Source organism: Osmerus eperlanus, chromosome 24 (genome assembly GCF_963692335.1).
Source record: "Osmerus eperlanus chromosome 24, fOsmEpe2.1, whole genome shotgun sequence".
NCBI lineage: Eukaryota > Metazoa > Chordata > Actinopteri > Osmeriformes > Osmeridae > Osmerus > Osmerus eperlanus.
The window spans coordinates 2,085,191-2,110,176 of record NC_085041.1 but is presented as its reverse complement, the minus strand read 5'-3'; the positions used below and the strand labels follow the sequence as shown (position 1 = coordinate 2,110,176).

At 46.7% G+C, this 24,986-nt stretch overlaps 2 protein-coding genes across 6 annotated transcripts in view; both read left to right on the top strand.

Annotated features, from left to right (window-relative positions):
* The first annotated feature begins 2,203 nt into the window (after positions 1-2,203).
* rorca (RAR-related orphan receptor C a) lies at positions 2,204-16,221 on the top strand. Of its 4 annotated transcripts, none has more exons than XR_009928362.1 (11): positions 2,204-2,568; positions 8,538-8,623; positions 8,936-9,077; positions 9,211-9,645; positions 9,805-9,926; positions 10,238-10,370; positions 11,164-11,271; positions 11,508-11,618; positions 12,008-12,120; positions 12,305-15,219; positions 15,284-16,221. XR_009928362.1 is itself a non-coding variant. In XM_062450343.1 (10 exons), the coding sequence occupies exons 1-10, from the start codon at positions 2,562-2,564 to the stop codon at positions 12,464-12,466; spliced, it is 1,419 nt and encodes a 472-aa protein (XP_062306327.1). In that variant the 5' UTR covers positions 2,204-2,561; the 3' UTR covers positions 12,467-16,221. The 4 variants fall into 4 exon arrangements, 1 of the variants encoding a protein (XP_062306327.1); XR_009928360.1 differs by having other exon boundaries at positions 12,305-15,235; XR_009928361.1 differs by having other exon boundaries at positions 12,305-15,251.
* A 2,192-nt stretch (positions 16,222-18,413) lies between these two features.
* The window catches only part of sh3gl1b (SH3-domain GRB2-like 1b), a 13,516-nt gene continuing 6,943 nt past the window's right edge, over positions 18,414-24,986 (top strand). Inside the window, exons 1-2 of one of the 2 annotated variants that reach the window (XM_062450250.1) lie at positions 18,414-18,766; positions 24,712-24,780. In XM_062450250.1, the coding sequence (XP_062306234.1) occupies positions 18,722-18,766; positions 24,712-24,780 (114 nt within the window). In that variant the 5' untranslated portion in view covers positions 18,414-18,721. The remainder of the gene's footprint in view (positions 18,767-24,711; positions 24,781-24,986) is intronic. The other variant, XM_062450251.1, reaches the window with a different exon arrangement.

The window sequence follows — 24,986 nt, the reverse complement described above, 5'->3', positions numbered from 1 at the left end:
TCCGTGGTTATGTAAGACCCAGGGTCACGGGGTCAATGACGTCGCATGTGAGTGTAGCAGTGAGCGCGCCGCTCTGCGGGCCAGGAGAGAGAGAGAAGAGACCTGGAGCGGAGAGGAGCAGAGAGGAGAGGAGAGGAGCAGAGAGGAGAGGAGAGGAGCAGAGAGGAGGAGAGAGGAGAGGAGAGGAGCAGAGAGGAGAGGAGCAGAGAGGAGGAGAGAGGAGAGGGAGGAGAGAGGAGAGGGAGGAGAGGGAGGCAGCGATTGAAGCAGTGACTGACAGTCAGACAAAACATGGAGAAATGAAATGAACACCAGTGTGTACGAACACACAAGTGCAGAAAGTGTAAAAGCATCGTACAGACGGAAAGGAAAGAGACTGAGAGAAATGGAGCCGCAAAGATGATGTGCGTGAGAGAGTTGAAAGAAAGAGAGTGCAAAAGAGAAAGGAAGAGAGTGAGAGAAATCATGAGAAAGATCCATTCATGAGACCGTGAAGACACACCGGTAAACAAATATGGGCGTGGGAAAGAAACGAGATGTGAGACATTGAGATGTGCAGTAAAGATTCATGTTTAAGTGGTTGGAAAGGAAGAGGTGATGGGATTTCTTAGAGAGGCAGGGGGAAACAAAGGATCAGGGGTAAGCAGAGATATAGGAGAGGAAGTGAGGGAGGGAGGGAGGGAGGTGAGAGAGGGAGGGAGGTCAGAGAGGGAGGGAGGGAGGTCAGAGAGGGAGGGAGGGAGGTGAGAGAGGGAGGGAGGGAGGTGAGAGAGGGAGGTGAGAGAGGGAGGGAGGGAGGTGAGGGAGGGAGGTGAGAGAGGGAGGGAGGGAGGGAGGGAGGAAGTAAGGGAGGGAGGGAGGTGAGAGAGGGAGGGAGGGAGGTGAGAGAGGGAGGGAGGGAGGTGAGAGAGGGAGGGAGGGAGGTGAGAGAGGGAGGGAGGGAGGGAGGTGAGAGAGGGAGGGAGGGAGGTGAGGGAGGGAGGTGAGAGAGGGAGGGAGGGAGGAAGTAAGGGAGGGAGGGAGGTGAGAGAGGGAGGGAGGGAGGTGAGAGAGGGAGGGAGGGAGGGAGGGAGAAAGCTCTGTGTGAATGCACTGCTCCAGTAACCTAGAAAGAGTAAATGCTCTTGTCATTTCATAACAGTACCCGTTACATCATAGAGTCTTACTCACTTACTCAACTGTTTTCATTTCCGGTGTTTTCATTATGAGTTTCATCATACAGTGCTTATTTACTCACCCTATCTGACGTCTCTCTCTCTCTCAGTCTTTTAGACTGTCTATTTTTCTAGATTTCTCTGATCACTTCTCACAGAATATGGAGAGAGAGACAGAGTGGGAAAGAAAGGAATTATGTGACAGCGAGAGGATGAGAGAGATAGAAAGAGATCACTACAGTTTTGAAATTTGCTGAAAAGAAATTCATCAGACTACTTTTTTTCTCATGTTTTTATTCCATACTGTCAAAACTGCTTTTTCAACTCCTCAGAACAGTAAAAAGCTTGCAGATTGTTTATTTATCTCTCTCTCTGTTAGCAAACCTATTATGGGCCTGTCAATAATAATAAAATATATTGACTTGTCAAATGAATATGTACATTATGTAATTACATTGCCCCAAAAGACACATCTAGATTAATGTTTGTCTTTAAATATACATTGACCATTCCATGAAAAAAAGTACTTTCATGATAAATATTATGTTTGTTTATATGTGTGAAGACATTCATATATATTTTTTGCATTGTACATGTAAATTGTCATGTTAGTGTTAAATTATGTTACAACTTGGCCACTACTTTTTAATAAAATATTTACACCTCTAAATACTTTCATGATTTTGACAGTTTAGTTGCAAGTTTTCAGGGATGTCGTCAGTGTTCACAACTGTCGAAAACAATCATCTCATTCAACAACACACTCAATTTAACATCAGATAAGATGCCAAAATTAAGCCATTTGTGAATGTGCTCTTTAATGACACGGCAAAATCACACATATCTAAATCACAAAAGAAAACTGGAAAACAGAGGCTTTGAAAAGCCAAGATCCAGACCGCTTTGTGGGAATAATTCCTGTGTTTTTATGACACACTGCCACACTTTCCCACGCGCGCGGAAGCTCTGAGAACCTCCTTAAGCGCGCGGCGGAGGAAGCGCGCCACTGCTCGAGGGCACGAGGCGGGCCGGTGGAACGCGATCATGTGAGAATCCATGCGCCGAAAGAAGGTTACAGAGCGCGAAAAAGACAGTGCACTCAAGTCAGCTAAAGAGGTGACAGCAACGCGATTCAGCGACGTACTTTTATTGCAAACAGCGCACTCAACTAGGGGAATACTGGTGCAAGAGCTTACTTAAACTTACCGAAACAACATCAGCAACATCTTTCTTTCCTAACCCATTTGTTTTCGTCGACAAGTGTTAGTATAAGCTACATATGAGTATTTGTTGTTTTTACAGTTTTCAAAAGCTCCTTTTTGGAGCTAAAAACCCGTTATCTTATATATTTTTCTCAGTTTTATTTTCATATAGAGTTGTATGACTCGAAGATAAAACAGCAACATCATGAGAGGTAAGTGAATGATAATTCTACTTAACTGGCAATGCAATACATGCAAAATTATATGTTTTTTAAAGTTATTTTTTGAATGACCGTTTCGCACCTACTCAGCGTTGTCTTGTATTAAGCATTGCTTTGAATTATAGTTCTTTCTAAGTGCGTATGTCGACGCAAGGAGCTACGCATAGAGCACAAGTAGGCTTCAAGCCCCACAGATAAAGACGAATAGATTACAGTAACATGACAAATACTCCAATTAAAGCAACAAAGATGCTAAAATAGTTGATCAGATCGTCATTAAATTACATTTCTTTAAGGAAATCCCTAACCTTGTTTTCTGTTAAGTCTAATGTTCGCATTCTGCATGCTTTTTGCGTGATAAATACTAAAACATGAATTATTATGAACAGACTACAAATGTGCACACGGGCTACATTTTTGCACTAATAATATTTTTATTTTTATTTTGCACGCATAGAACTGACAGTAATAATTTATGGTAGATGTAGTTACTTTATCCCACCAGAGTGCGACTTTGGTTATGTAAGAGAACTGAGGGAGGGAGGGAGGGAGATTGAAACGGCTCAAAGAAAACACACGAAAAATATTAGATAATCACATTGCCTAATCTCTCCAATGACATGGGTCTTTTTTTCCTGTCAGTTCTCAACCTATTTTGCTCATGTTTTAAGGAGAACATGTGAACAGTATAATACTACACCTCGTAACTAATACTGTGTCATTAAATATCACTCCATATATGTATTTGAACAGCCTCTTAAACATTTGTAAAATTAAAAATAAATAAGAGGGGTCCGTCCGCGGGTGTTCAGTTTAGATGGCAGGGTACCGTGTTGTTGTTTTCGTACTTCGCAGCATGGCCGCGGGTGAGTTTTGGGGGGGAGAGAAGGGGGGAGTGAGCTGTTCCATTGACCTAGTTATGTCATTAAGGATTACACAGCATGGGAGGAGGAGAGTGGAGGAAGGATGGTGAACTGAAGACACACGGATGACGAGCTGCAGCGTCATTACTGAGAGAGAGCAAATGATCATAATGTGTTATGATTTGTTTGGTAGCAAATCAACGGTCTGGCAGAGCCCTTGTCGTCGGTAAACCGAAGAAATTAGGCCTTTCCAGGCATGTAATGCCTACATTAGGAGCCTCAAATCCTCCTATATTCATTAGTTAATGTGTGGTATAATGATCTAATATATATCTTCGGGAAAAGGATAAATAAATGAATACGTTTACAACATTTTAGTATCAAAGTTTATAATCAGATGTGTGCTACAAAACAGAACTAATGCATCTGATTTACCAACCGTCAGGCTTTTTTGTTCCGAGAACGTGGCACTTGAACTTGAACTGATCCAGTGCTCGGGGCCCTGCTTGGCTTTGACCTGTCAGAGGGAGAGTGGAATGCCGTGCTGCGTAGCCCCTGTAGATCATGGCAACAGCCCTGGGGTTGCTAGCCCCAACCTACACCCCATAATGACACCTAACACCACACCCTATAGCTCCAGCAGTATGTACAGTATTTAAACTCTTTGGTTGGTAGTCCACAGTTGGCTTATAACAGCAGATTGATGATGTCATCACTCATGTCCCTTTGGAATGTATCTCTGGCCTGACAGTAAGGCAGGCAGATAGACAGATAAACAGTCAGGCATGCAGGCAGACAGACAGGTAGTGAAGAGGTAGCACCAAGCTGTTAGTTCCAGGAAGCACTCCACTTCAGGAGGCCCCTGATAGGAGGCCTTAGAGAGGAGGCCTGTGAAACAAGGCCCCTGATAGGAGGCCTTAGAGAGGAGGCCTGTGAAACAAGGCCCCTGATAGGAGGCCTTAGAGAGGAGGCCTGTGAAACAAAGCCCCTGATAGGAGGCCTTAAAGAGGAGGCCTGTGAAACAAAGCCCCTGATAGGAGGCCTTAAAGAGGAGGCCTGTGAAACGAGGTCCCTGATTGGCCTCTAGACATACAACAGTCCTTCTCAATTCAGGGGGTGAAATAAAATAGTTTAAAATATATATATATAAAAATGTATTATCGAATTACGTAATAAAACTTAAGTGATTATAACTCCATAAATCACATTTGTCATGTAATTGTAACAAGGGTTCAAGAGTCCAGTAACCGTGAAGAAGCTTTGGAGAGTAGAGACACTGCAGTGATATCATAATCACTGCACTGCTGGCCTTAGAGTCTGTCTGTCTGTCTGTCTACCTGTCTGTCTCTCTGTCTGACTGTCTGTGGGAGTTCCCAGCATGCTGGGCTGTGGATGTGTGAAGGTGCCTGTCTGTCTGACAGCTGGACACGACCACTTTGTCCTTCGCATCCCCTCGGTTGAGGTGTCTCCTGGGAACTCTTGCCCTTACTGAAGCCAGTGTATGTGTGACAAGTGGGCAGATGGACCAGCAATTCTGCATGGTATTGTTGCTTTGATTTCTTTGACCGTTGCTTTATTATAGTTTTTACAATAGTATGATACTTTGCCTTTTTAACAAGTACAGTCAGTTGTAGTCTATTTGGTATTTAATTTTAAGTGTTCGATTCCCCTCAGTCTGAGAGAAAGCAGTGTGTGTGTCAGGAGCGAGTGTGAGTTGTGATTTGTTCCAGCACCACACACACACCACACACACACCACACACACACCATACACACACCACACTCACACCACAAGGAAAACAATAGGAAAAGGACAAATTGGAGGATTAAAGAATGAAAGTGAATGCCTCACAGGGCCTGTGTGTGTTTCAGCACCCTGAAAGTCTACCACTTTAGGTTAAGCATACAGTAATTCACATCACTGAAACTCTGAAGTTAAACAGGAACTCTGGACTCTATCTGGATGCGTGATAAGGCTGCATGCGAGTTTCAGAATGTGCTTGTTTAACTGTTTAACAGCACCTGGGAGGTTTCGTAGCGCTGGAACTTGGAGCATGACACACTGACTGAGTGACTGACACACACAGGAGAAGGGCCACCTCCATAGACCCTGCAGATTAGACCCTGCAGATTAGACCCTGCAGATTATACCCTGCAGATTAGACCCTGCAGATTAGACCCAAGAATATACCACTAACTGGTTTACCTTCATTGAAACTCCTCTTTCTCAGGACACTCTTCGGTCACAGTAAATGGTTATTATGATAAAACAAATCTTCTCTTGTGTTCAAGAGAATAATGTAACTTGTTTTCCACAAGTTTAGGCCTGTTTTGACTTCCAGAGTCCCTTTTGACATTGATGGATCATTTAATACATTGGCCTCTCAATTTCCTTGAGTTTCTCTGATTTCTTACCTGGCGGGTACATAATGGCAGTATTCAACTCACTGATTACACCGTTCAAGGCTAAGTGCATAATTATCTGGTAATAATTAACGAGTATTGTAATGCTTCACCAGGGTCTTATTTTCTGATAAGGTACAAGAAAAACACTCACACAATCTGTCTTTGACTTGTAACGTTTTTTGCTTTGTATCGCACTTCCAAAGTGCGTCAAGCGACTGCTTTCAAAGTCAGGAAACACCGTAACCGTAACTACCTCCACTCAATGACCCCAAATGTTCTCTCCGGAGCGTCAAAACACAAAAAAACTGTCCTTGTTTAAGACCGCGGGGCAAATCAATCACTCCTTCTTGCACAGAACCCAGTCTCACATACACCTCCTGCCCTGAGAGCAGTTCACGTGAGTAATGGCCTCCTCCCCTGTTGATTAGTCATCCGTTGCAGGAGTGTAAGAGGGAGACTGATTGTGTTGTAGTCGGGCCTCTCGCTTATATAAATTGGGACCGGCCAATTCGTGTCGTGTAAGCTTCTTCAAACCGACAGAACCTAAAAATAGTTATATGAGCGACAGCTGAAACTGCAGTCAAATAGTTGACAAGCAGCCACTAGTTGAGGGTCGGTGTGTGTTGCTGTCCCCATGGGCCGGTGGAGTAACTCACTACTCGGTTACATAAGGAGAAGATGGCCGCCGGCACTATTTCACTTATTGATTTGCTCTCACACCTGTTTGAGACGGTCACAAATCGTTCTCTGGAATAAACCACACGGCAGTGAGATGACATATCATATTTCCCTCCCATCTCTCTCTATCTCACTTTCTCTTTCTACCTGTCTCTCTCCCTCTTTTCACCCTCACTCTCTCTCTCTATTTCATCTTATCTCCTCTCTGTGATGTAGTCAGATTTGGTTCCACCTTAAAGCGGGAGAGAAATGAGATTACTAGGCTGTGCCAGGCTCCTCCTCCCTGCTCAATGGGAAAGTGTGTCAGTAGACCAGCTCCTTCTCCAAGCCGGACTTCTCCCTGGCTGAGTAGCAGGCCAGACAGCCAGTCAGAGCCTGAGCTCTGCACCCGGTGAGCCAATGGGAGCATGGAAGAGAAAGGGAGGGGGAGGGAGAGGCTCGTCACGGCGTTGCCACGGCGACATCGCCTGAATGAGTGTGTTCGTGGAATGTGGCCAGACGGCAGTTATATAACAGAGAGGAGAGGAGGGGAGGGAGGAGGGGAGGGGAGGGAGGTTATTTTCCACTGGCCTTTATTTATTTATTTCCCAGGGTTGGTTGTTGTAGGTCGGTAGGAACTTTATCCAGAGGAAACACTGAAATATCTCACCCATATTATGCACAAGAACTGTCTCTCCACCAACCAGCAGCAGTCAGGGGACGCCTGGGCCATTTCTCTCCGTGAACGTTGAAATTGTACCTTTTATTCACATAGTTAATTAACCTAAACTTAATTTGATTTCGCGCGTGACGCATGTCCAGATCCCTGACTTGAGCTTGGAGTTGTGAGAGGTTTCTGACGTTCTGGATCGGGACGGTTAATACCACAGCGGCAAATTCAAGCTTACCTAACAACCTAATTGCGTCATGGCGCAAAGCAGTTTAAAAAGTCTTTAACACGCCCTGCCAGCCTCTGCAAACAGCCAGGAGCGACGGACTCCCAGCGTAGCTCCTGCTGGTCTGGTTGCGTCTCTTTTAGGTTGTTGTCTTTTCAGTGCTCAGCCGAGGAGGTTTTGTTAACTTGCAGTTCACCCTGGAGGATGGGGGGGGGGGCAGGGGCGCTGGGAGGGGCGGGGGGGGGGGGGGGGGGGGGCACTGGGAGGGGCGGGGGGGCGAGGTAAAGAGCCGGTGTAACTTTATAACCGCGGGCCTCCGCTAATGCAATTGACCTGCTATTCTGGTCCAGTGAAGACTCTGGCAGCCTCACTTAGATAAACAGAAGCTGAAAAGAACAGTCTGTGCTTAAGATGGAGAGAAAGATAGAGAGTTAAAGTCTGCTCTCTTAAAGGTGTGCTGTTTTTTTTTGTTGCCTTGTGTGTTTTGTCACAAGAATGTGCACTCCTCCAAGTACATTTCCTCCCAAGATTTGACATTTAGATGGTCTATTTGGCTCTGCATTGTGAAATCCTCTGTGAATAAAATATATACGGGGTCAACACCTAGTAGAACTAATTTCAAGGCTATCCAGGTTTGTAAGTTAGACTGTGGTGTAGGCCGGCTACCTTGCTACCTAACCCTAACCCTTAGTCAACTTGATTAAGTCGCTCTAAAGTTAGCCTGCTCTGACAATGTTTGTCTGGCCTTTATGGTTTTCAGCAGCATATCAGATACGTTTTATGGCTCGCAATTTCGAATAGCCCTTTCTCCAAGACTCATGTCCAATCCTGCTGAGAAACAGCATTACTTCCTCCTTAACCACTTCCCTATCGACTGTTGCTCCCTGACCCAGGAGTTCATAGTCTCCACCCAAAGCTTAGACAAATAACGTTTTATTGTGTCATTATTGTCTGAGTAGAATGACACGGAATTGCACAAGAGAACACCGACAACATTCATTCATGCAGCATTTCAAAATCCACGTAACTCAAACTCTTTCGATTTCTGTTTGTATATCAGTCTGTTCTAAAATACTGTCCTCTCTCTCTCTCTCTCTCTCTCTCTCTCTCTCCCCCTCCCTATTCCTCTCCCCCTCCAGCTCAGATTGAAGTGATACCCTGTAAGATCTGTGGTGACAAGTCCTCAGGAATCCACTATGGTGTCATCACCTGTGAGGGCTGCAAGGTAAGCAGTACCCCAGCTCCATTAGAGAGTTAAATCAAGTTTCTCTAGTTTCACCTGTGTTGTGTTGGAGCCTGCCTGTCGTGTTGATTGTTTTTGAGTGGGTAATTGTGGCCTGCATTCTGAATGAACAAAACACACTGTACATATTTTGTCACTTAATGTTGCAATTGACTCTGTGTGTGTGTGTGTGGTGTGTGTGTGTGTGTGTGTGTGGTGTGTGTGTGTGTGGTGTGCGGTGTGTGGTGTGTGTGGTGTGTGGTGTGTGGTGTGGTGTGTGGTGTGTGTGTGTGGTGTGTGTGTGTGTGCCGGCAGGGCTTCTTCCGGCGCAGCCAGCAGAACAACGCCATGTACTCCTGCTCTCGCCAGAGGAACTGTCTGATCGACCGGACCAACCGCAACCGATGCCAACACTGCCGGCTGCAGAAGTGTCTGGCTCTGGGCATGAGCCGCGATGGTGAGGCCCTGCACCGCTGCGTGTGTGTGTGTGTGTGTGTCTGACTGCTGAAGTGCCATATTCAGACAGTTGCTGATCGGTTGGTTGTTCTCCGCCGACACTCATCACTTCCTTGTCTCCTCCCCGATCCCAGCGGTCAAGTTCGGCCGCATGTCAAAGAAGCAGCGAGACAGCCTGTACGCCGAGGTCCAGAAGCACCAGCAGTCCCAGGAGCGAGCCAGCGCCGCTGCCCGCGAGGAGGCGTCCGAGCTGGGCTCCCACGGCCGTGCCTACAGCCGGGGCTCCAGCACCGCCTTCAGCGACCTGGACGACATCACCACCCTGCCGGAAGGCCTGCTGTTTGACCTGCCCCTGACACCAGAGGGCGCCGGAGGGGAATACTGCAACCTGGAGATGCTGGGAGGCAGTGGGGGAAGCAGTTCCTCGTCTCAGAGCTCCCCTGAGCAGAGCGGCCTGGACTTCGGAGACCATCACGTCAAACACGAGTACCAGCTGCTGCACGAGTCGGGCATCTTCGCCCACGGCCTCCTCAACCCCCTGCCGGAGGGCTGCTCTCTGATGGAGATAGGTCAGTAGGAACCCCCCCCCCCCCCAAGGATGGCCGCGCCATCTCTCTGTTACCGCGGTAACACAGTTGGTGGCGGGAACACGGATAAAAAGAACAATTCCATCGAGCTTCGCTGTCTTTGTCTGAAGCTGATGTTTGTTGTGACTCCTGTGTGTTCAGAGCGCATCACCCAGAGTGTGTTGAAGTCCCATGTGGAGACCAGCCAGTACAGCTCCGAGGAACTGAAGAGGCTGGCCTGGACGCTGTACTCCCAGGAGGAGACACGCTCCTTCCAGACCAAGGTACACACACACACACACACAGACACACGCAGGGAGTCAGACAGACACATACACAGACAGACACAGACACACACACGCAGACATACACACACGCAGACACACAGACAGTTAGACAGACACACACACACAGGCAGTCAGACACATACACACACAGCCAGACACATAGACAGACAGACCTCTAGGATACAGAGTAACATTCCTAATGTCTTGTACTCATCTAAGTACCCGTCTCTCCTTGTGCCAGTCACACAGACAGGCACATGTCTAGGATACAGAGTGACATGTCTTGTGCCCGTCTCTCCCTGTGCCAGTCTGTGGACGTGATGTGGCAGCAGTGTGCCCATCACCTCACCAACTCCATCCAGTATGTGGTGGAGTTCGCCAAGCGCATCACCGGCTTCATGGACCTCTGTCAGAACGACCAGATCATCCTGCTCAAAGCAGGTCAGTACCTACACCTGCCCTGCCTAGGGCCGGAATGACTCCTACACAGAGCTTGTGGCTGAGACCAAACACACAGCAACTCAGTACACACACACACACACACACAGCTTATGCTAAGACTAAAGACAAACCAGGCCTGCCCCCAGGGCTGCTTCTCTGGACACGCATCATGTTGCTGTCCACGAGCCTGGCTCCAGAGGCTCTTGTTCTAACCGTTGTTCCTCTTGTTTTCTTCTCGTCCACTTTTCTCTTTTCCCCCTCATGATCTACTATGTACCAAACCTGTACTCTTTGTATTGTATTGGGAAAACATCCATCCCTTGTAATAAACCATTGTCTCCTCCATTTTTTTGTGATTTACAAACACAATCTTCCACATCGCTGTCGCTTTTGAAAATGGGGATTGCCTGTGGTCCGATTTAAAATTGACGTGACTTTGTGCTGCTGTTGTGTGCATGTTGGAGCATCCTCTCTCTCTTTATCTCTCTGTCTGTCTCTCTCCCTCTCTCTCTCTTTCTCTCTCTGTCTGTCTCTCTCCCTCTCTTTCTCTCTCTGTCTGTCTGTCTCTCTCCCTCTCTCTCTCTTTCTCTCTCTGTCTGTCTCTCTCCCTCTCTTTCTCTCTCTGTCTGTCTCTCTCCCTCTCTTTCTCTCTCTGTCTCTGTCTCTCCCCCTCTCTCTCTGTCTCTCCCTCTCTCTATCTCTCTCTTTCTCTCTCTGTCTCTCTCTCTCCCCCTCTCTCTCTGTCTCTCCCTCTCTCTATCTCTCTCTCTGGTCTCTCTGGTTTTCCCTCCAGGCTGCTTGGATGTCCTCCTCATCCGCATGTGTCGTTCCTACAACCCCATCAACCACACTCTGCTCTTCGATGGCAAGTTTGCAAGTGCTCAGCTCTTCAAGGCTCTCGGTAAGTTACTCCCCACCACACACACACTCACACACACACACACAGTAAGTTACTCCCCACCACACACACACACACAGTAAGTTACCCGCTCACAACCACACACACACACAGTAAGTTACTCCCCACCACACACACACACACACACACACAGTAAGTCAACCAACCAACAACCTTGGTCAAACTCCACTTTGGAAGTCAGGTTGTTTGACGGGGACTTCTCCCGGTGTGTTGCGCAGGCTGTGACGACCTGGTCGGCGCCGTGTACGACCTGGCCAGGAGCCTGAGCCGCCTGCAGCTCTCTGAGGAGGAGATGGCTCTGTTCAGCGCCGCCGTTCTGCTGTCACCAGGTGAGACCCAGACCCTCCAGCAGGGGGCACCACAGCAACCTCACAGATCACCTTCTGGCCGTTGTCGTAAGCCTCTTACTGCGGCCCCGTAGAATGGCCTGGTTATGTACATGTCTTATGACAGTGGTAATAATAACAATACTGTTTATTTGTAACGCGCATATCTTCCACTCGAATCACTACAGCACAGGAAAAATCAGTCATAAAACGTAATATATGATAACAATAGGGGCAGACAATTAAATTAACAATTAAAAACCAGATTTAAAAAGTTTCATTTCATTTTTTGGTGTGTGGTATGTTTAATAATGATGTTTAATAGTGATGTGACCCCCCTCTCCCCCCCCCTCCCCCCTCCCCCCCCCTCCCCCCTCCCCCCCCCCCTCCAGACCGGGCCTGGCTGAGCGACACCCAGCAGGTCCAGAAGCTGCAGGAGAACATGTACCTGGCTCTGCAGCACAGCCTTCAGAGAGGAGGCTGCTCCGAGGAGAAGCTCACCAAGGTACCCACACCGTGCGTCACCACGCACTCTGCATCCTAAGCTGGTTACAGACTAGTTTTATTGCATTGTTCATTCTGACTTTGTTTTAGATTGATCATGTCATAGTTTGACAGTAGATGGCCGGATTCGGATGTGGGAAAACGCTGACATTGATATGTTTCCCTCTTTTTCCTCCTCTCTAAAGATGGTGTCCAAGATGCCCATGATGAAGTCCATCTGCAACCTGCACATCGACAAGCTGGAGTTCTTCCAGATCCTCCACCCAGAGACGGCCTACAGCTTCCCCCCTCTCTACCGCGAGGTCTTCGGCAGTCAGATCGCTTTCCCAGACTCCACCGAGGGCTAGTGGTCCCCCATTGCACCAAACCCTGATTCACACAGGCAGAGAGGTTTACGGATGAGGGACGGGGAGAGCGAGAGAAGCACAGTGAGAGAGAGAGAGAGAGAGAGAGAGAGAGAGAGCAGGAAGTGGCAAGAGGCAACCAGCAACTCAGTGACAATCCTGCACGCTACACTTTAGCAGACGCTACCGCTCACCTCCACTCTTTCACCTTTGAACCTCCGCCCTGCAGAGCAGCTTGAACTGCCTGGAGACACAGTCCCGTAGTTACTGCTTCATTTCATTTCATCGCTATCTGTTATCTATGTGGGGAGGAGTTGAGAAAAACCTTATAAGAAATGTTCTCGTGGTAATTTAAATCATAATTTAAAAAAAAGACATTTGTAAGGACTCAATCTTAGAAGTCCTCAAGAACTTGAGTCTGACTTCTCGAGTTTTCAAAGGTCCTAAGGTAAGCTAATAGTGAATGTAGTTCTCAGTCCTGTCGCCCCCTCACCCCCGGCAAGGCCTGACACAGAATGTCCGCCCTGTCCTAGCCTCTCTCTGGAGGAGTACTATGGACGAGGCATGTTTAAACGCTTTTTATGCGAGGGGTGGTGAAAACAAACAGCAATTTTTTTTTTCTCCTTAGTTTTGTACTTGTGGTGGTTTGGTATCCAGGAAGTTAACTGTTGAAAGGGACCAAGAACAAAAAGAGAGAGCAGGGCGAGAGGGATGACGTGGTGAACTAAGACTTGAGGCGTCTTACCCACATCACAGGCACAATCTATTGCACAGTACTTAGACTAGGCACCTATGCTGGCCTACTCGTGCATTTGTACTAGCAGACATTCAGACACTGATATATTTTTTATTTTATTTTTGAACATCATTTTTTTTTTAGATGCAATCAAAGACCTCAACCCTTTGACCTTTTCCCCTTGCAAATGCCACTTCGAGAAAGAGAGAGCGAAAAGAGGAAAGAATCACAGAAGTATTTTGAAAAGTATTTTTTTCAAATGTCACTATATGTATACATAGACTTATATTTACTCTTGTAACAATTAGTTGTTTGGGGGAGAGAGAGAGCGAGAGAGAGAGAGAGAGAGGGGAAAGAAGAGAGGGAGAGAAAGAAAATAGTCTCAGGCTTCTCAAAGACTTCCTGACCACACGGTTGGGTGAAAAGAAGACGACAATCGCTGCACAGTCTGAACCCTGTGGACAATTGGCACCTAAGACTAAGACCATGCTGGGGAAGCCCCGCCTCCGAGCCACAAGCCCCGCCTCCGAGCCACAAGCCCCGCCTCCGAGCCACAAAGACTCCCAGAGGCAGTAGGCTGTTCTACTGAGACGGGCGTAGAGGCAGGACGATAACAGCCTCACCCAAGGAGCACCGATCACTGCCATCTCCGGAGTCCCACCCCCGGCCCCCACCCCCCGCTGACGTCCCCAACGACCAGGCAACGACCATCACTACTGTGATGGAGCCTGGCAGAGGCACAGGGGGAAGGAGCCTAGCAACCGAGGCTTGACAACCAACAAACTGAGCAGACTCTCACTTGTGTGGAGGAAGAGGATTCTGGGATGTCTAGCTGCTTGGGCCAGCAGTGGGCAGGGATGCTGGTCAACACCCATACATACTTTTTACCTGTGGTGCTCAATCCTTCTGCTTTCATAGAAAACTGCAAACTGATAGACTGATAGAGGTGTTTTAGTCTGTCGTCCTCCCCACCCTCCATAGCCGTACTACCTCACCTCCCCCCAGACTTACCGCACGTCTAAGGGTAGACAGTCCCTCACCAGCGAGCCCTGAGAGCTATGTGGAGGTAGGGACACAGCACCACCACATCCGCTGCGTTGCTCTTTACCGTGCAGTTTGAAGGACATAGCTGAAAAATATTACATCTATTTTATGCAAATATATTTTTCCATTCTGTTTGATAAAACCTCATGGAGATTTCTGTTTTTACTGAAATTCTGTTAAGACACTACATATTGTACACACAAGGGGGCAGGCAGATAAATATACCGGCACATAGACAACTAGACAAACATACTGACAGAGAAACATGAGAGATCGATTTGGATTTCACAAATGAAGCCCTTCAACACTCATAATACAAAGCTTGACCCTTCTACAGACCAGCTGCTGTGGATGAAAATAGAATCAGTAGAGCTGAAGTTTATTACAACCTTCTTTAAATGGTAAATGGACTGCATTTATATAACGCTTTTCTACCTTAGCGGTACTCAAAGCGCTTTACAATGTTTGCCTCTCATTCACCCATTCATACTCTCAATCACACATACCGACGGCAGCGAGCTACCATGCAAGGCGCCGGCCTGCCCATCGGGAGCAACTTGCTCCCGATGTCTTGCTCAAGGATACTTCGGCACATGGCCTGGGAGGAGTCGGGGATCGAACCGCCAACCTTGCGATTAACAGACAACCCTCTCTACCCCCTGGGCCACAGCCGCCCCCTTTACCGCAAAGAGACAATCTCTCACAGGCCTTGGCTATCCAGTTGTATTAGAAGTGATCCCATGTTTCACTTGTTGCACTGCTGGGCCAGTGTAGGACTCCCTATTGTATATAAGCATCTGTGGTTTCTGTTTAGGGGGATACAGGATTTTAATGGATGCTCAAGGTAGAGTCAGAGTGGGACTGTGCAATAATGTTGTTCCTGTGTAGCTTGAAGGCAACAGCTACACCCTAAACTAATCCAAGCCAGGTGACCCTGCAGTCAGGTGACCCTGCAGTCAGGTGACCCTGCAGTCAGGTGACCCTGCAGTCAGGTGACCCTGCAGTCAGGTGACCCTGCAGTCAGGTGACCCTGCAGTCAGGTGACCCTGCATAGTCCCCCCACACACACTCCGACAGAGATGAACGCACAGATTCTCCCCCTCAACGCTACACAAAGCCACAACTACACGACATGAGTCTAGTATTAACTCGCACAAATTTGACGACGGTTTGCGAGGCAGTGCAAGATTGTACACATGGTGTAAATGCTTTGTGAAAGTGTTTAGAGCTTAGGATGTATTTGTAAAAAAAAAAAAATACAAATTTAAAAAATGTAGGTGAAACTGTGCAGCCTCTGGCGGGTTGTCTGGTGGTGTTCCAGCGGGGGCAGTCCTGTAGGGCTAAGCACTTTTACTTTTCCAGTCAGTTTCACTCAGGGAGATAACTGGTCTCTCTGACCTAGTGTCTTTAGATAGCCTAGCAGGGACACGTGCACCCAACAGAAAACCTTAACCCATCACTGTGTACAGTCTGTTCTTGTGAATGTTGATCACAGAAGTATCAAATATTCTACCCAGTTTGATATCAATGTTATTATTGGGCGTTTGAGCATTACGGAGTTCGTAGAAGAAATAGCATCTAAACGATAATGAAATATAGCAAGATGGATTTGAACCTTTGGATCGTGTGCTGGTTTTGTTGTGATCTTTTGTTTGTTAATTTCTATCCTTTTTTTGTCATGTTGTTTTTCTCTTCAGTTTAGTGCTTCTTTTCGTCTCGAAGAGTTGTAATTCTATTTTTTTTAAGAAAGTTTATATAAATGCCTCCCTAAAAAGTTTCTCTTTTGTCATGATCCTTCTGTTTATTATGTTCCCATTCTATTTTAAGATTATTATTGAAATCAATATAGATTTTAATAAGATATAATTTATTATATGTTATGAATATAAATACGTTATTAACACAGTGAACACTTGTACATTGGGAATACAATGTGTGGATTAATGAATGTAATAAAGATCGTTTTACTATAACGTTACCTAAACATTTATATGATTTCAAACGGTATCCCAGACGTAAACGCATACATATGTCGATGTCCCACCAAAGTTGGACCAGAGAATGGCTGTTTATTAATCCGAAGAACGCTAAAGAACGTACTTGCGTTCTTGAGAAGAACGTTCTTGCCAAGCGTCTTGCGAGAACGGTCTTGCAAGACCGCGAGGACAGACCATTCATTTTGCACTCGCCCGCCATCACCCCCAGTGGAACTCTGGTGGAACTGCAACCAAATTCGGTACAATGGGGCTTAATAGGGAGTGAACAGGCTCTCCTTAGACAGGTTCTGGTTGGACACAACCGCTTACACATGGTGTCTAAGGTCATTGTGCAAAGTGTAACCAGACGGGGCTTTAACCCTCACGCCCTTTAGCTTATGCTGTCCTGTGTCTGTATGAGTGCCTGTGGTAGTTTGTGTGGTATTGTGCGTGTCGGCGTGAGAGTGTGTGCGAGAGTGTGTACCTGTGTGTGCCTGTGTGTGAGGGTTAGTGTGTGTGTGTGTGTGTGTGTTTGAGGGTTAGTGCCCTGGGTACTGTTTGTGTGTGAGAGTGAGTGTGTGTTTTTAAGTGAAATATAGTGTGTTTCAGTAAGAGTGTGTGTGAGAGAATATATTTGTGTTTTATTTATTGATTAACAACAGCTATGTTTCATATGCTTATTTTCTTTTCACAAACCGTAACTTTAGCACAAAACACATTCTTGTTTCTAAAATACATTTACGCGGGTCTATACCAGTATAGACTTTATACACTAATACAGGTCTTTACCAGTATAAGACAGTACCATATACACTAATACAGGTCTATACCAGTATAAAACAGTACCATATACACTAATACAGTTATATACCAGTATAGGACAGTATTAGATATAGTAATCCATGTCTGTACTGTATCCTACACTGTACAGATACAACAGAGCCCTACCTGTGCTCCAGAACATGACCACCAGCATCAGGACAGGAACCATCTCTCTCTCAGACTGGGTCTCCACTGGGCTGTAGAAGACTTCTGACTGGGGAGTGGGCTAAGGGCAGAAACACCAGCTTCTATAATCTATATCTCTTCTATTTCCTGTGACGCCTTAACGAAACTCTTCCAGCTAATCGGCCATCATTGAGGTGGTTCTGATAAGCAAGCTGTCACTAAGGTCCCCTATCTCTGGAACAATCTACCAACCCATGTTGGAGAGTCAGACAGTACAGTAATATTGAAGTCTAAAGATGTGTTTATGAAGTGTGTACCATGGGCAGACAACCAGTTTAGGCCTGTTGTCTCCATGTGTGCGTCTTTGAAAGTGTGTTTGAGAAGTGACACACTGGGTAACAACGACCCAGAGACAGCGCGAATGATAAAGAAAACATTTCACCTTATTTTTGTATTAGTTAAAGTTGTCACAACATGGCTGTGGGTCACAATGACCCGAAGACAGCACGAGGGTTACAAAACGACTCAGTGCAGATGGTTACCGAAAACGTCGCTTGTATTGGAAAGAAACAAGGTAACTACTGTATGTCAAACTCCTCAACGTGTCAATATCACGATAAAATGATCATGCAGAGTAGTATGCATTTTTAGCTACTACATACTAGAAAGCTAACTTACATGACATTATTAGCTAGCGAGAATTAGAATCACATGACCTAGAATCACATGACCCAAATAGAAAAAATCCAACCATAAACCAAGCATGTAGGCCTACTGTACAATCATGTACTGTAACTATAATTTTTACATGCCTTACGTGTAAGTGAGTTACTCAAATGTATGTAAATGTTTACAATTATCCATTGTTAATCAACAAAGAATACAAATAGGACACAGAAGTTTACTTGTTCATTAAAATATAAACACGTCCCCAAGAAAGGCCCCCGATATGTCCTAAATTTTGCCCCACCACTTTTGGACCTGTGGTGCCACCTTTGCCCAGACCAGATTGTTGTCGCGATGCGCTTAATGAGCCGGTGGAAATCATTGTAGAGTACTGTATTGCCACCAAGTGGTCCATGATGAACTATTAAGTTTATTAAATCGGACTTTCCCATAGGTTTACGGTAGAGGGGGCTATGCCACAGTCTTTTTGGTGTCCCATCGCGAAGTTAGGAATGTACAACGATGGGATTTCTTGGGGGTGTTTAAATAAAGGGAGTTGGCGCAGATTTACAAATATGTGCATCGAGCAATTACATATCCTGGAGGTATACCCTGTAGTTTGAGACCTGTCGCTGTGTCTGGTAGACTTGTAGATCTCGTCCGTCGTACGCACTCTGCTCTAGTCACGCTTGTGAATCTGAAGAACCCCCTGGTAGACGTGGTCACCCAACAATCAGTTGGCGTGTCCCGACACGGCTGCCAGAGTGCGGAGTGGTCCTATGATTTCTTATCAACGGCTTCTCATTGCTTGCCAACAAGAAACTGCAAGTGGATTGACTGTCTTTAACGATTTTTTAAGGCCAAAGTGGAAGACTGTCCGCCTCTAAGATGTCTGTAGCGGGCTTCAAGAAGCAGTTTTATAAAGCCAGCCAGGTTAGCGGAAAACTTTCCTCCTACTTCAACGTTAGCTAGCACAACAGACAGTCAGCTCGCTTTGTATGTAGCTCGAGCTAGCCAGTATCGCTAATGTTAGCTTAGCTAACTTTTCTTGTATTCTTTATTTTAATTAATTTAATTTAACGTACTTATTATTATGTTTCCTACCGATTTAAATGCATATAACAATTGTGTAGTTAGCTGAGTCCAATTTTATTTCGGCAAAGTTTAAACATATGATGAGATGAACTTTGAGTCGCTAGCTTGGTAGTTAAAGTTTTTGATTTTAGCAAGGTAGCTTTACTAGCTTCCTATCTTAATTTTATTGAAAACACTGTGGTATCCTAGCAACTGTATCAGGCCGTTACGGTGCGTGTTGACAGACAGCTGTCACTCAACCAGGCACTTGTACGTCACTTCAGGGTATACAAAGTTATTGATAACAGATGTCCTATAACCGTGCCTTAAGGATACGCATTCTCTCCAAGCGTAAACTATAAAGTGTATTAGTACAACATCATGTCATTGAACAGTTATTAGGCGTTACAGACTGTTGCTGTTGTAAAATATGGTAATGTGCTGACACAATAGCTAAATAGCTGACAACTTGAGACGTTGATGTGATTCATTTTCGTCAGCATAAATCTGATCTCACTACCAGTTGATGATACAGAGACTTTTGAGTCAGCCTCCTCTCTTCCTGTTCCTGCTGAGATCAGCAGGAAAGACATTTGGTTTCTCCCCCAACTTCCTGTGTAGTTCCCAGTAGGGAAGACAAAGGGAGAGTAAAAGGAGCAAGTCTGGAGGGAAAATCTGCAAGATGTAGAGGCCACACTGCTGTGTGTGTGTGTGTGTGTGTGTGTGTGTGTGTGTGTGTGTGTGTGTGTGTGTGTGTGTGTGTGTGTGTGTGTGTGTGTGTGTGTGTGTGTGTGCGTGCGTGCGTGCGTGCGTGCGTGCGTGCGTGCGCGTGCGTGCGTGTGTTGCAGACAGCTAGATATGAACGAGGTAGCTCTCTCCTAATTGGTCTGCAATGCAGTTTTGCAGCTCTTGCCAGGGCATGACTCAATAGTTCTTTACACCAGCAAGAAAAATCCTGTCCCCTTTGAAAGCAGCACTGACACAAACAGTGTAGTTCCTCGTTGGGATCAAAGCACAAGCTGGTACAGGTGCCAGTTGAACTGTCATGGTTTGTGACTTGTGACAATTAGTATTCTGTTGCTGGCCTAATTGCAGCAGCGGGTAAGATAATGTGTGCAGCTGTAGCTCTGTTCTTGTGGAATGCAGGAAGTTTCAGAACGGACATCTGAAGAATGCTTTCCTCGCCACACACACACCCTCGCTTACAGTAACTGTCTCTGTTTTCTCTTCCCTCGTCTGTGTCCGACGCTGAATCGATTTACGATGCCTTTCTCTTGCTTGACCTCTCCTTTTCTCAACATTCACACATCCCGTCATATCGCACGAATAAGACAAGCCTACTGAGAAGTGTGGGAGAAACAGGAAATGGTTGCTCAGTGGTCAGAGATAGGGCTCTGCAGAGGGTTGATTTCTGTCTCTCAGCCAGGGGCAGCTACTCTGAAGAGATCATATCTCGCTGGAAAGGTTAAGCTAACATTACTGAACAGTTGCACTTCTTCTTGCCCTCTCTTCCAACTGCACACAGACACACGGACCTCACAGCTTGTCACTAGGCCATTGAGCCTAGTAGTCGATTCTGCTAATGGTGTGCCACTATTTGACAGTGGGATATATATAAGCTGGTCTATGTAGGGTTACAGAGTACCTAATGACTGTGTATCTAGGCTACCAGATTCAAAATATATAGCAGGTGAGCAGGCCGGAGGTCTATGGCCCGTAGGGTTGTGTTTGTGTGTGTGACAGAGAGAGAGAAAGAGATAGGGAGACAGAGAGTGTGATTGAGTGTATGTGAGAGTGTGTGGAAGAGAAATTGTAAGCGATTGTGTGTGTGTGTTAGTGAGTGAATGTGAGAGAGAGTGCGTGCTCGTGCGTGTTATCTAGGGCGGTTTGGTATGTATGCCAGGACACTCCTGCTCCCTGGCAACATGTCCTCCATTGTTGAGGAGCCTGTTGATGCGACTGACTCACCAACACACCGTCACTCTCCCAATCACAAAACAATCCCACGATTCTCTGCCTCCCAATCACTTCTCACGCCGTTTCCAATCCCACCGGGCTATTTTCCCTTTCTCGCTCGTTCTGTTAGTCGAGCTGCCAGCTACTGTAGCAGACACTAAGGTGGCCTTGTGTGTCAGTCTCGTCTCCTCTGCAATGCTGATATGAGAACCATATCTGCAAACCATATCTCCAATCCAAACAAAGTCATGTTGTGTGGAGCGATTCTTCACCTCAAGATGTTCCCAGACGTCTCTGCAGCTGTTGGCCCTCCTGTCTACGACTCATAGTCAGAAGGGAAGGCCTAAAGTATCTCCTATATGCTTTATATTTCGTGTCTTGGAATAGACTCTATGAACTGATGTTAGGTAAACCGGTAGTCAGGTGGCTGAGCGGTTAGGGAATCGGGCTAGTAATCTGAAAGTTGCCAGTTCAATTCCCGGCCGTGCCAAATGACGTTGTGTCCTTGGGCAAGGCACTTCACCTTACTTGCCTCGGGGGAATGTCCCTGTACTTACTGTAAGTCGCTCTGGATAAGAGTGTCTGCTAAATGACAAAAAATGTAAATGTAAACCAAACCTTTTTCCATGCTGTGCCGTATTCGCGTGCAAGATAAAGGTGAACACACTGCGGCCTCTGTTCACATAGAAGACTTTGATGGGAGATATTTACATGAGTCACCTCTCTCTGTGTGTGGTATCCCTGCGGTGTTCCTGGTTATCCATTCATGCCCAGGTTTACATAACAGGTGCGGGAGGAGAGACGGGGCCAGCACGTGGAAGTGACATCAACCTCAGAACGTACAGACGTCCTCCTCCGAGAAACACCACATCATCTTCCAGGACGCAGCAGCAAATAGTCGCCTCTCCTCTCTCTCGCTCTGCGGTGTCACCGAGGCCTGATGAGAAGCTAGCGCTCCTTGGTCTGGTGCGAGTTAGTAGCCATGCCCATTTCCTGGTTCACATGCTGCAGTCATTAGACCAGGCCTGATGTGCTGCTGTGTCTGGGGTCCTCAGGGCCCCCGTGGGGGGCAGGGCCCCCGTGGGGGGAAGGGCCTCATTAGAGGTCTGGGTATCCAGAGCATGGAAGTCCACAAGCCCCACAGTAACACAGAGGACACAGGTGAGGCCATGTAGAGACTTTGCTAAGCCTTGCAACAACATCGTATTTCAGGTAGATATGGTGCTTTACTCAGCACAGACCTACAATAGGTGTGTACACCTCTTCAAATGGAAGAGGACTTTAGTTGATCTAGTCTTGTTATTGAACCGTGAATCAGTGCTGGCTTGTCTGTCTGTCCTCGTGATCTGATCCCAGTTCCCCAGGGCAGGGAAAGCTATCATGTGCTTGCACCACGGTTCATGGCTGTATCTTAACCCTCGTGCTGCCTTCGGGTCACATGACCCAAAGGTTCATAACGAACCATTGTTGTGTTTACCCAATTTTACCCAATACAAAAACAAATACAAATAATTTTCTTTTAACCATTCCAATGTGGGGGGTCTGAGACAGCCCGACAGTTAAAAGAAAATGCTTCACTTTGTTTTTGTATGAGGTAAATTTGTCGCAATACGACGGTGGGTCACAATGACTGATGGGTCAGAATGACCCGAAGATAACACAAGGGTTAAAGGTTGTTGACCTATCTGACATGCTGCGCTTTTATAAATAGAGCCTGCAGAGGGATGGCACTCACTAGTCATCACGATAAGGCCTCTTCAGTTTGCAATGCCCAGGTCTTTAACATGTTTTACAGAAGGAAGTTTGCAAAGCATAAAAAGTAAGGCTTGTGTTTTGCCTGAGGAAAGTGGTGAGACCCCCATGAATCACCCCACCCATCTAGTCAGGGCGAGAGGCTAGAGTTTATTTCCTGTTGAGTTCATCTGGCTGCATAGCCTGGGAAACAGCCCTCCATAGAGATAGCCCTCTATATTGCCCAGACCAGGAGATAGCCCAGACCAAGAGATAGCCCTCCATACACCCTGACAAACTGAGAGACCAGTATCTGCTCTAATTCTCCCTCATCAGGAGAAAAACATCAAATTGTCCCCATAACCTGTTGTTGTTTATGTTCCACTATTTGTAACTGAGTTAGGCCTGCAGGACAGGACAGAGGCTGGGCTGAACCGCTCTGGGCTGCGTTTCCCGAAAGCGTCGTAAGCCTAAGTTGATCGTAGAATCCGTCGTACGACGAATCTTAGTTTTACGGGCCGTTCCCAAAGACACCGTAGCTAAAGTGTCTCTTGAAAATTCGTAGCTCTTGAAAGCGCATAGATTAGCCTACTCCTTACGAGCATGTTTGGGAAACGCACGTAAGAAATCGTTATTTTGCTCGATCGTTGCTATGATCCGTCGTTATCGGGAAACGCAGGACAGCAGGGCCATGTTGGGTCCAGGCTAGACCTTACAGCCCGAGAACTGGGAGAAAGAACTTTCTGAGTTTGTCTGTAAAAGCTTGCTCATAAACCAAGCACGTATGCTTCCAATTAAGCATAGCCTGCGTCATCTCAAAAAACATTATGAGCAAATCAGTTGTCTCTGTTTAAAAAGAGGCCTTTAAACATTTCCAGAATATTGCCTGTAGAGTGTAGCCAGGCTCGTTCTGTTTTGGACGGATACAAGCCTGCAACAGGACACGGGACAGCCGAGAGGTTACGTAACACCTCCATATGTGTGCTGTTATGCCCTGCAGTCTATCACTCCCGACAGAACCAGTGCCCCGATCCTGAAACCCTCCCATGTCTTGTGCTTAAGCACACACTGTCAGAGAGCCTCCCTTCGAGAGAAATAATACTGTTTATTTGTCGTTTTTAAGTAGCTACTTTGTCCTGTATGACTGTGTGCTCTGTGGGGGTGCTCCAAAACTGCGTTGGAGTAACATTTGAAAAGACCCCCCTCTCCTTTATGAATACATGACACTGTCGTGTTATCTGAAAGCATGTGCTGTCTCCTAGCAGACAGGGTTAGCTGAGGGAGCCCACTGCACCATGGGGAGTTAGCTGGAGGAAGCTTTAGGACTGAATGTACAGCAGGAGAGAGAGAGAGGGAGAGAGAGAGAGAGAGAGAGACAGGGAGAGGAAACACTGGGAGGAGGAGGGAGAGTGCAGGAGAGGGGGCGGGGCTGTGGGGGGAGGGGTGAATGTGTTAACCGTGTGTGTGTGTGTGTGTGTGTGTCGGGGTCTCAGTGGGAGGAACTTGCTGTAAAGCAGAGGCGGCCTGTCAAGGTGTTTCAGGAGAGCGAAGAGACGACTGGTATCCCTGTCAGGCTGTGGGAGTTATCAGACAGGGTCTATGCAAATAAAATGTGATTTGGTCTGAAGCCATGGAGAGAGGACAGTCCACATTCACTACTTTGAGAAATGCCATTTGATAATAAGGATAGGGCTGATGAGAAATGTGTCTAGTGCTGTTTCTGCTCCTCTATAACAGTAGCCTGCACACAACTCTCTTCTACTGTCTCTCCTCTCAACCTCCGCTCTTTCTCTGCCTCTGTTCTGTGTGTGAATCTCTCTCTCTCACTGTTTCTCTCTCTTTTATTTATGTCTCTCTCTTTAATCTCTCTCTCCCGCCCCCCTCCCTCTCTATTTCTGCCTATCTCACTCCTCAATCTGGTGTCTCTCTGTTTTGCTCTTTCTCTCGCTCTCATCTATCCCTCTTCCGCTCCCTCTCCCTCTCTTATCTCTCCCTATCGCTCTCTCTCTCTCTCTCTCTCTCTCTCTCTCTCTCTCTCTCTCTCTCTCTCTCTCTCTCTCTCTCTCTCTCTCTCTCTCTCTCTCTGTCTGTCTCTGTCTCTCTCTCCCTCCCTCCAGATGGTCAGTGAGAAGGTGGGGGGTGCCGAGGGGACCAAACTGGACGAGGACTTCAAAGACCTGGAAAGGGTAAGAATGTGTCTGTAGTCCTGTGAACCCAGAACCCCTTCCAGGGCTGTAACTTACCCGGCCTATCCACAAGCCTGGCCTGGCCACGCCCACCAGCAGCAGGAAGCCTCTCTCATTGGTCTCTTCTACCCTAGGAGCCTCTCTCATTGGTCTCTTCTACCCTAGGATGGGAACTACGGACGTTTGTTGTTATGAAGCCTGTATAT

Excerpts from the sequence above, each read along its gene's own strand:
- rorca (XM_062450343.1), top strand. Across the intron at positions 9,078-9,210 it reads TCTGGGCATGAGCCGCGATG|CGGTCAAGTTCGGCCGCATG; the intron begins GTGAGGCCCTGC and ends CCCCGATCCCAG. Across the intron at positions 9,646-9,804 it reads CTGCTCTCTGATGGAGATAG|AGCGCATCACCCAGAGTGTG; the intron begins GTCAGTAGGAAC and ends CTGTGTGTTCAG.